This window comes from Polypterus senegalus, chromosome 9 (genome assembly GCF_016835505.1).
Source record: "Polypterus senegalus isolate Bchr_013 chromosome 9, ASM1683550v1, whole genome shotgun sequence".
NCBI classification, from domain to species: domain Eukaryota; kingdom Metazoa; phylum Chordata; class Cladistia; order Polypteriformes; family Polypteridae; genus Polypterus; species Polypterus senegalus.
Genome location: NC_053162.1, coordinates 110,663,509 through 110,675,897, shown reverse-complemented (window position 1 = coordinate 110,675,897; position 12,389 = coordinate 110,663,509). Strand labels below are relative to the sequence as shown.

General features: G+C 38.4%; 1 protein-coding gene across 1 annotated transcript in view; it reads right to left on the bottom strand.

The window, feature by feature from the left end:
• cep89 (centrosomal protein 89) overlaps positions 1 to 12,389 on the bottom strand; it is a 440,613-nt gene that overhangs the window by 283,788 nt on the left and 144,436 nt on the right. The window contains exon 9 of the mRNA XM_039762400.1: positions 7,438 to 7,521. Coding sequence (XP_039618334.1) covers positions 7,438 to 7,521 — 84 coding nt within the window. The remainder of the gene's footprint in view (positions 1 to 7,437; positions 7,522 to 12,389) is intronic.

Genomic DNA, 12,389 nt, shown 5'->3' with positions numbered 1-12,389 from the left:
GACAAGGACAAACAGGTGGTGACCATCAGGCTCACCAATTGAAGCAAATACATGGGGACTTTCCCACGTTAACTTTCCAAATAGGGAAAACTGCCTCGTTCCAGATTGACTTTTGTTCCATTGCTCCCTGTGGGTCCAGTGGACAAGACAAATGGAGATTGTCTGAAAAATATGTTTGTGTGACTCGACCCAGGTACAAAACTTATTTGAATTCCTCCTCCAGTCTATCTGAATGTTCAAGCTGGAGTGATGTGTTTGCAAACACTGGCGACCAGGACTGGGGGTATAATCCGTGGGAAGCCCAGGAACATGATTTAAAAACAAGGTTTTCTATAATTAAATCAAGGTTTACCCCAATTCATGAATGTAAGGTAGAAACTTGTAATCCTTTGATTATCACTATAAAAGATCCCTCATATCATGATAAAGGAATCTATATATTAGGGGCCCATGTTTCTGGCGCAGATCTCCTTGGAAAATTTATTATACAGGTAACAGAGACACAACCAGCTTTTATCTCACTTAGCTCAAACATCTCTGCTACACCTCCTCCTGACGACTTACCCGCACAACCGATTATTTCTCTAAATGTCACCACCCTTTCCTCTACATTCTCCATAGAAACTGGATACGGTGACCAGAACCGATGGCTGCAGTGGGTCCTCTATTCTGCATGACAGATAAACCAATCCAACTGTTATGCATGTGCCACTGCACGCCCTCACCTTGCCACTACCCCATTTCCCTTAACTGATCCCTCAGACCCCACTGGCCTTCCTTGCTTGCTTTACCTATTTACTACCGCTTTCCCTCCAACGAATCCCAAATGTCATACCTTGCATACCCTTTTTCCCCCAATTCAACCTATGACTCCCCCTATGTTCCGTCCCTATATTGGCAATTACACTTGTTTCACTCGAGCCGCCCCTAAGAAGAATGCCGTTTTCCTTGGCTCCCTTCCCTCCCCCTGGTGCTCCTTTACTTACAACGTCTCTATCAATGCCTCTACCTTTTTCCCCAATAACATTTCCCTTAGTTGGTTCACCTCCCACGCCACCGCCGTGCGGATGTCTGGTGGATGTGCCGAAGATCTAAATTACTGGACATACTCCCACCTGAATGGACTGGTACCTGTGCCCTTGTAGAATTGGTCATGCCTTTCCGTCTCCTTCCCCTTCATGGCCAACAACCTCCATCCTCTCCCCATTTACATCGTGTTCGTAGATCCTTAGCATCTGTTGCAAATTTCTCATTACATGGTCCAGGTGTGTATATTGACTCAATAGGTGTGCCTAGAGGTGTCCCTAACAAATTTAAAGCAAGAGATCAAGTAGCTGCTGGTATTGAATCCCTTTTTCCCATAATCACTATCAATAAAAATGTGGATTGGATAAATTATCTATATTACAATCAACAGCGTTTCCTGAATTTTACTAAAGAAGCTGTTGAAGGAATACATGAGCAATTAGATAAAACCTCCCTTATGACCTGGCAAAATCGCCTAGCACTAGATATGCTTCTAGCTGAAAAAGGTGGTGTTTGTGCTATGTTTGGAGATGCTTGCTGTACGTACATCCCGAATAATACTGCCCCTGATGGTTCCATTACCCGTGCCCTCGCTGGTCTGACCGCTCTCCCTAGAATTGGCTGAAAACTCAGGCATCGATACCCCTCTTGATGAATGGTTTATATCCACTTTTGGCTCTTGGGGCCAATGGTTCAAATCCATTTTTGTTTCCCTTTTAGTTGCTTTAACTGTTATTCTTTTGATTTGCTGTTGTCTTATTCCGTTAATCCGTTATTTTATCCAGAAGTTTTTCACTGCCTCAATAACTAAAGCTTATTTCCTCCACGCAGAACGCATGCATCTTCTTTCCCAGGCCCAATTCTCTTCCCAGTCTTCTTTCGACCTGGACTGTTTAGCTTAACTCTCTAATTATTTAAACTTTTAAGTTTAAAAAGGGGGGAATGTGGAATGGAAGTTAAAATCTATTGCTAGCTTCTGTATGAAAATCTGCATGTTCTCTGTATGCCATGGTATTATTATAACAGATACAAATAAGTGTGCTTATTAGGGTAGAGCTGCTGGTGTGGAATGCAGTTTTTGACTCTTCCCTGCTGTTTCAGCAGTGGCCATGGCAGGTTTTCTGATAAGCTTCATTCCAAATATAAGACTAGAATTTATGCTTCCGTTGTAATCAGCAGATTTTTGTATAGAATGTTTTATGGCCTTGAATGGTACTGCTCTATTTTTTTTCATCATTCTCTTTGAAGATTTTGTTATAAATGCAGCTGAACCCCCCTTGTCGGGGGCCTTTCCTTGCATTTTCTCTCTGTAAGGAAAAGCCACTCTGCTCACCAAGAGGTCAGAAATAAAAGATTCTGCTTATTAGAATTGGTGTCTGCCTGCTATTTGTTTGAACCTTCGTCCACATAAGTAACAACTATGTTACCAACACTGCCCTCTTTTCATAGGCTAAGAAAGCATATAAATATCCTTAAATGTTGCTCCAGAAATACTGTAGATCCTCAACTATGATTAGCAGCAGTGAAATAAAAAATGTCTATATTCAGGTAAAAGTCTTAATTTAACATATTTAAGATAGGTTTGAATTGTACTGAAAATTTCATTTTTTAGTATGTTGACTTGTTAAGCAATCTCAACGTGTTAGCTTCATTCAAATAAAACCTTCACACCTAACCACTCACCCCCAACATCTGCAATAATCCAATGTTGTCAATGTATTCAACTCAAGTGCAATCCATGTTAGAGAAAGTGTGGGGGTGTACTCTAAATGCCTAATTTCATAAAATATCAAAATTATACACAATACTGCAACATGACTTTATCTTTAATTATATTTAAAGAATTGCAGCACAACTGTAAAACAAAAATAGTATAGTGAATTAAAACAGCCTTGCTTAATACTAAACCTTCTTTGTTTAACTTTGTAATCTACCAATGTATAATCTGTTTGTAACCTTTTTTTAATCAGTTCTTGACATAAGCTATAGGAAAAAATGAAAATTTCATTTTATCTAAATTTTAGTGTAATGATTAGAAAAAGTTTAAAACTAGTGACTAGCCATAAATATCTGCTTATATATTTTATTCTTAGAGTTCTCACATTTATTACTTTTATCAGAAATTACTGCAAATTGTGATTGCCTATAAAATGCCCAAAAGCTATCTGCTTATGCACCATTATTTAATAATAGTGCCAAAAAGAAGTTTATTTTAGTTAATGCACCCAATAATCAAATCAGTACTCTGCAAAAGTTGCTTCCTAAAAGGATCAATGCAAAGAACACTGATCTTTTTAATTTACATAACTTATGGAAAAAAATAATAAAAAAGCAAAACAATAAATGAGCTGAATTAGTAGGTACTGTACAGTCTCTGACACATATATAAGAACTGTAGTTATAAAATATAATTATGAAAATACTACAGGGTTCGTATGTATTCCAAACTTTCTACTACAAGGAAGTGTACTGATGCAAATAAAGAGGCCAATATTCTGGTAAGATAAAGTGAAGAGATGTTTTGCTAAAATCATAATGCACTTTTCAGGCCACAATTGTAGCTTTAAAAAGGACATCACAGTAAAATTACATTCATTAAATTAATCCAAGATTACAGGGTATGAGTTATAAATTAAGTGAAAGATTGTAGTCAAAAGTATTTTCGGTGCAATACTGAATATCAATTAGCACTCCAGCCGTTGTAAAAACTTATGCAGCTCCGGAATGAGAGACAGGACTCCTTTCTGCACTGGCAGTGACAGTGCTGGCTATGCGGAATGTGTTGATCTCCATGGGTCTGGCAACCGTGGTGAAAGTTGGCTGTGTATTCCTTGAATCTACATAAGGTCAGGGGCTATGTATGGCTGGATCCTGGTTCAAGCACTCTGAACCAGATCTTTGGATTTGGTACTATAATACCGGCGGTGTGGTGAAGGAGACTGATCATATCCACGGGGGCAGCCGGTGAAGGCTCCTGCAGAACTGCCCAATTTGTGAATTCTGACCACAGACTTGTTGTTGCTACTCTGAAGATCCAGCTTAGGTCCAGTAGGCTACCACATACTAGAAGAATGTAGCCCAACTTAACCATACTCTAAGATCAGGCTGTTTTTAGTGAGTTTCCATGCAGTTTGTGTGAGGAACTGGCAGTCTTGGGTGCAAATCCTAATATAACGTGGGACACTTTCCATGACAAGACCCTGAAAGATGGATTGATGTTGCCGGTGTTTACAGAAGAAGGTATTTCGTCTCACAGGGTATCCTGGATATTATTGAGAGAAGTTGCAGCACACAGCTTGATGGCAACTCCGGTCTATACCAGGAACTGAGAAGGATGGTTGCAAGGTCTCTGAGGGCAGATAAAGAGCTGTTTTGTTAGAGGAATCAGTGGGTTTAATTAAATACTTGGAAGGAAAGTGAAGAGAAAAAAGTGAAGGATTGAGAATTACTCATCCATTTTAGTCTTCAAATCATTTGGATGACAGCTTAGAAAGGGGAAGAAAATCTAGGATATGAGAATTACCTGACATAGCAGAGTTAAAGCACTAACAAGGCATGAAATTAAATTCTTGGTAAGAATAGCTTTCCAAGAAAACAACTGGTTTAGAACAAAAACCTGCAGCCACTGTGGCCCTTCAGGACTGTGATTGAGGACCCTTGATATATATACTGTAGAAACCTTAATGAACATAACCTAGATATTTAAAGCATAAGATCATAAGGTTCCTTTTTCCCCCCATTTCTTTTTTGTGTGTATCACCTTTTTTCTTTATTTTCTATGTGAATTCTTTGCTTTGAATTTCACTAAAATCTTTAAAAACAAAGACACTTAGACTGTGGATTGTATTTTTTGTACGGTGAGTCATACTAATGCTGGAATGCCTGACTGGTAACTGCATTTGAACTATTTTGAACCATTAGGAAACCTTCATCAAACACAGCTGCAACAGTAATTACCACTTTTACTTCACTGCTACATACATCCTCTTCCGCTTATCCGAGATCGGGTCGCGGGGGCCACTTCTTCTAGTTCTTCCGGGGGAATCCCGAGGCATTCCCAGGCCATCCGGGAGACATAGTCCCTCCAGCGTGTCCTGGGTCTTCCCCGGGGCCTCCTCCCGGCTAGACATCAGGGAGGCATCCAGGAGGCATTCTGATCAGATGCCTGAGCCACCTCATCTGACTCCTCTTGATGCAGAGGAGCAGCAGCTCTACTTTGAGCCTCGCCTGGATGACTGAGCTTCACACCCTATCTTTAAGGGAAAGCCCAGACACCCTGCGGAGGAAACTCATTTCAGCCGCTTGTATTCACGATTTCGTTCTTTCGGTCGCTACCCCTAGCTCATGACCATAGGTGAGGGCAGGAATGTAAATCGACTGGTAAATGGCTCAGCTCCTTTTTCAACATGAGCCCATACTACAATAGTTGTACAATTATTGTAATTTAATTACAATAGTTGTAATTTTTGAACAACTATTTGAACAACTGAAAAGCTGCTCTAGGTCTTAAACCCTGCCATCCTAAAGTTATTTTACATTATTTATGAGATACAAGTTAAGCAACAAAGTGCCCAAACGCCCCTATTTATCTTTCCACAAGCATATACAGTGCATTCGGAAAGTATTCACAGCGCATCACTTTTTCCACATTTTTTTATGTAACAGCATTATTCCAAAATGGATTAAATTAATTTTTTCCTCAGAATTCTACACACAACACCCCATAATGACAACGTGAAAAAAGTTTACTTGAGGTATTGCAAATTTATTAAAAATAAAAAAACTAAGAAATCACAAGTACATAAGTATTCACAGCCTTTGCTCAATAGTTTGTCGATGCACCTTTGGCAGCAATTACAGCCTCAAGTGTTTTTGAATATGAAGCCACAAACTTGGCAAACTTATCCTTGGCCAGTTTCGTCCATTCCTCTTTGCAGCACCTCTCAAGCTCCATCAAGTTGGATGGGAAGCATCGGTGCACAGCCATTTTAAGATCTCTCCAGAGATGTTCAATCGGATTCAAGTCAGGGCTCTGCCTGGGCCACTCAAGGACATTCACAGAGTTGTCCTGAAGCCACTCCTTTGATATCTTGGCTGTGTGCTTACGGTCGTTGTCCTGCTGAAAGATGAACCGTCCCACCAGTCTGAGGTCAAAAGCGCTCCGGAGCAGGTTTTCATCCAGGATGTCTCTGTACATTGCTGCAGTCATCTTTCCCTTTATCCTGACTAGTCTCCCAGTTCCTGCTGCTGAAAAACATCCCCACAGCATGATGCTGCCACCACCATGCTTCTCTGTAGGGATAGTATTGGCCTGGTGATGAGCGGTGCCTGGTTTCCTCCAAACGTGACACCTGGCATTCACACCAAAGAGTTCAATCTTTGTCTCATCAGACCAGAGAATGATCAGGGGAAACAGGATGCACCTGAGCTCAATTTTGAGCTTCATGGCAAAGGCTGTGAATACTTATGTACATGTGCTTTCTCAATTTTTTTATTTTTAATAAATTTGCAAAAATCTCAAGTAAACTTTTTTCATGTTGTCATTATGGGGTGTTGTGTGTAGAATTCTGAGGAAAAAATTAATTTAATCCATTTAGGAATAAGGCTGTAACATAACAAAATGTGGAAAAAGTGATGCGCTGTGAATACTTTCCGGATGCACTGTACATGCTAATTAATTTTTCTGAGCTTAAAGACAAATATTTTAATAGATAAAAGCGCTTCTTCTTAACTCTTGATTTTATTTTATATTTATATAGTTTCCCTGACTTACTAGCATTTGCATGTCTATTTGCATAACAGAATTCAATACTCTGTTAAACACACTGTTATTCTGATCAATCTGTTTAGTTGATGATTCAAAGGAAAAATAAATCTAACAAACCCCTTTTCTAGAGTGGTCTTACACTTGGTCCATAATTTCTTCTACTGAACCTTTGTAGGCCGATTGTTTTGTGTCATGTACCTCCCCCAATCCCTGGCTGCCCCTTACTGTGTTATTCTATAGAACTAGTCATCTACTTATCAAGATTTCTTATCATATGCCTACATTTTGCTTCCCACAACTTTTCGCTAAAATTAAAAGTAACGCTAGTTTTCTGTATAAATTGTAGAATATACTTTAATTATACAGTACTCTTGGTCACAAAATTTATTCAGTTAATGATATATATATATATAAAATAGAACACACAAGTCAAATATTAGGAGTATTATTTAACAAACAGAAAAAAAAAACGTTGCTTTTATTGTCATTTAAGATACTGTTTATAAAATATTTTATCCTACATGAATTATGGTCAGTTCGTCATTTCCAAATATGTTAAATGTATGACAAGGGGCAAGGCTGGACAGGGTGCTAATAAAAAATAACAATGGTAAAAAGTCATCAAAATATTTCTTCTAACTTACTTCATAGTCTTGAAGTTGTGAATGCTTTTCTTTAAGTCTGTCTTCATATGCCAAAATCAAAGGAGATATGCATTTCACATCCAACTAAAACACAAACAGTAAATAGTTTGAACATAAGGCATGAAGAAACATCTTCCATTAATTCTCAGTTTTAATTTGTTACATTTTACACAATCAGAATACTCAAATCACATCTTAGTTGCTGGGTTCTTAAATCTAAGAAACTGTATTTAACATCAAAAGCTCAGCATCCATATTCTGAAGTAATTGATACATTTCATTGGAAAGGTAAAGCTATAAGAACCCTGTGAGCACCAATATCTTCCCATGACACATAAAAAATTGGGTAATCTAGAATCATATGATGTGGTGATGACATAATGATGTTCTGAAAAGTGCAGATGTTGTAAGAATATCATTTTACATTTTTGCCACAAGTTCTATAATCCATCCATCCATTATCCAGCATGCTATATCCTAACTACAGGGTCACGGGGGTCTGCTGGAGCCAATCCCAGTCAACACAGAGTGCAAGGCAGGAAACAAACCCCGGGCAGGGCACCAGCCCACCGCAGGGCGCACACACACACCCACACACCAAGCACACACTAGGGACAATTTAGAATTGCCAATGCACCTAACCTGCATGTCTTTGGACTGTGGGAGAAAACCGGAGCATCCAGAGGAAACCCACGCAGACACGGGGAAAACATGCAAACTCCATGCAGGGAGGGCCGGGAAGCAAACCCAGGTCTCCTAACTGCAAGGCAGCACTGCTACCCACTGTGCCACCGTGGTGCCCCAAGTTCTATAATACTTAGTTTAATTAGATATACTAATCTACTACTAAGGCAGCCAATTTTAAAATGACTCCACTGTCAAATAAACATTTCACTGTAATAGGGGTTGCTTCCACAGGAACATCTGTCAGACTTTCTTTATAAATGATGATGTCATCTAAAATCTATTTAGAACCCCCAGAGGTTTAACTTAGTTAAGGTTAAAAAAATATTAAATCAGGAATACAATACTTTGAATTGTATGTGTTTCAAATTTTTGGCACTTTAGAGACACCTAAAGGCACCTTGTATTGTACCCCCTTTTTTGACACCCACTGCACTCCCAACCTGGAAAGGGGTCTCTCTTTGAACTGCATTTTCCAGGATTTCCTCCTATAAGGTTTTTTGGGGAGTTTTTCCTTGCTTTATTAGAGAGTCAAGGATGGGGAGCTGTCAAAAGGCAGGGCCTGTTAAAGCCAATTGCAGCACTCCTTGTGTGATTTTGGGCTATACAAAAATTAATTGTATAGCAAAGAGCTAATAATTGACAAGACATTAATTACCGCTTTTTGTTACACTCTTAATCCCTTCCTTGTGTTCCCCAATATCCTCTGAAACCTGAAGCATAAGAACATATCTTAAGAGCTTTATTACAGCAGGTCATTATAAAATCACACACAAATCCTAGTTATACTCCTGTCATCCATATAAAGAAAGCACAAACAGGTGCCTGTGGATTTAAATAAGATTTATGAGCAGTTAATACATTTGTTATTCCATGGTTACCGTTAGTTTGCATCCATTCCACTATTTTAGCATTTATACCACCAAAGGCAATGTTTCATGTGGTCAAAGATTTATGTACTGCATTTGTTTCAGTTCCACAATACTCTGATAGCTATTATTTATTTGCTTTTATGTTCAAGAAACCCAATGCACTGAAAAAATGGAAATACTAAAACCAGGTAAAAACCCGAAATGGGAGGTGTTTTGCTTGGCAAAAAAAATTCAAGATTTCTTAAAATTAGCTAAATAATATTAAATACAAATTTCTTAAGTCAATAAATCAATAAATAAGTCAATAAATCTTACAATAAGGAAAACAAGACTTTCTGGCTTAATATAAAAAAAAGTCTCAAACATGATCTTGATAGAGTAGAATTTGCAGATTCAGCATTAATAATGTATAATGATAATCTTTTGCTTTGATCTCTTTCTCTTAAAGCATGTGAAGAGAGCAGTTTAAAATTACTTTAAACTATAGCTGAAAAAAAGAACACACAGTATTGTTATGCCAAACCAAAGTAAAAAACTGGGGTCATGGCATGACCTTTCTGGCAATATGAGTCACTACATAGGGGTTTTCACAAGCTGTACTTTCTCAGGAACATTGTTTCAAATATTGTCCGATTGGTTATTATTCAAATGTTTAAACTCCATTGGCTAGAGCTATTCCAGCATGTATTAAAGCTGTAGTAGCAGAACGTCTGTCTTTACGAGCCGCATAGCTTCTACTGCTAGGGCATAATCTCACACCTCTATTTCCACACCCTGTAGCTTCCATTTTCACTAATGATGGTCAATTTTATGTGTTCATATGTTAAATCCAGTCACTCTTTAACCTTTGTGGTTTAATGGGGAATTGGACGAGAAATCTCATGGATTGTGAACAAGTGATTTCTCACATTAATACATGTGCAGATCTCTGAGATACACCACTGCAAAATACTGACTTAGAGCTATTTGTGGATGGCTCCTCCAGCTGTTATGTAAATGGAAACATTTAGTCACGTTATGCCATATGCACTGAAACAGTATATTTTTTTTGAAATAGGGCTCTTCAGAAGCACTGTAGTGTTCTAACTTCCTCTGGATCTCTTATTTGACACAGCATGCTAATTTCAAATTTGCCTGAAGCACTACAGTTGTAGTCTGCACTAATTATAATAAAATGTCAGGTTCATACTAAAGGACATGACATAGTGACCAGAGGAAAAGTTTTATCAGACATCCATGCTAAATAGGCTGCATGCAGTCCTTCAGTACAACAGTGTCCTCTTTCAACTACCCAGGTGAATCTCAATCAATTAATTACTATGCAAAATGAAGCAAATGATGAAGAAATGTAGGTCTGAATAGATGTCAGATGTGCACCTCACACTGAGGGTCAATAGCGCCCCAAAGATAGCTGACTTGTAGCCCGCATATTCCCTTTAGCGCTATCTGCAGAAACAGGTAATCCTATTTCTTCATGAAAGTTTAACTAGAAACCTATTCAACAACCTGCAACTGATCTTTTAACTTGAAAACATATGGACATGCATTCTTTGACTGAAAGCATCCATATTTACTGTATTGCCTTCTTTCAATTCTGCTTACTCTCAGGTTGAATCTGCACTGCCACCTGCTTTAATGGAATCTGCTCACCCCTTCTATCCATTTTGTCTACTTTAAAGTGCATCAATGAAAGAATGCCTTGGCACTATGTTAGAAGGGCTCTCTGCAAGTATTTCTCACCTCCCACACTGTTGTGAATCATCCAGGACAGCCAGCATGAGTCCACACAATCCACGGTCAAGTTGTACCTACACAGAATGAGGACTCCTCATCTTAAACATCCTGATCTTCATCAGCTTTAAGGTCTACATTGTAATTTGGTAGGCTCATTTAGGCTAATACACCTTAACTTACAAGATCATACAAAGCACTTTTCTCATACACCAGAATGATTAACATTTACACACTCATGGTGTATGGTGCCTTTCCTCACATTTGGGCCTTAACCATTCTGTTTGGCTCTGTACAGATTTTAAACATTCAGTTACTGTAGCACAGCTATAGTACTCCATTTCTTCCAGCACTTTTTACATTAACTGATCATAATGGACTTAGAAGGGGGGTTAATTTTAAGATTTAAATTATAATGGATACTTGGCTCTGCTTTGTTTGTTGCAACACTTTCTCACCTCTAGATGAATGCTGTTTTCCCTATTTTCTGACTGTTTTGTCCTGATGCATGTTTAATACACACCTGAAATGACTCCATTTAATACAGTTTCACTTGATGCCTCAACATATTCTCTGACCTTTGGAACATATCACCCACTTACCTTTCTCATAGGTGTACTCTACCTATTAAGTCCAAATATACTAATACTAAGTAGTGTAATAGTGCTCTAGAGAGAATCCCACACTCTGTTATTTGTATAGGATCAACACATAAGGGGCATTTCCTTTCAGAAACTGCTTGGTGGTCCACACTGTAAACAATGTCATAGTGCTCTAGAGAGAATGTGAGCACTAGAAGGTGTCAGACATTCCGATATATAAGATGGGGCGAGATTATTTAAGGCTTTATAAACCATAAGCAGATTTTAAAGTCAATCCTGAATGACACAGGTAACCAGTGTAGTGACATCAAAACTGAAGAGATGTGCTCGGATTTTCTTTTCCTAGTTAGGATTCTAGCAGCTGCATTCTGCACTAGTTGCAAATGATTTATGTCTTTTTTGGTTAGTCCTGAGAGGAGTGCGTTACAGTAATCTAGTTGACTGAAAACAAACACGTGAACTAATTTCTCAGCATCTTTCAGTGATATAAGAGGTCTAACTTTAGCTTTGTTTCTTAAGTGAAAAAATGCTGTCCTAGTGATCTGATTAATATGCGATTTAAAATTCAGATTACAGTCAACAACAAGCTTTTTACCTCCGTCTTGACTTTTAATTCTAATATATCCAGTTTATTTCTAATAGCCTCATTGTTATCCATTATTGCCAATCACTAAGATTTCAGTTTTCTCTTTATTTAACTTGAGAGAGTTACTATTCATCCATTCTGAGATACAAGTCAGACATTGTGTTAGTGAATCAAGAGAATTGGGGTCATCAGGTGCTATTGATAAGAACAGCTGTGTGTCATCAGCATAGCTGTGGTAGCTCACGTTGTGCCCTGAGATAATCTGACCTAATGGAAGCATGTAGATTGAGAAGAGCAGCGGACCTAGGATAGAGCCTTGTGGAACACCATATTGGATATCATGCGTCTTTGAGTTGTGATTACCACAACAAACAAAGAATTTTCTCTCTGTCAGATAGGATTCAAACCAATTTAAGATACTGCCAGAGAGGCCCACCCATTGACTAAGGCGGTTTCTAAGAATATTATGATCAATGG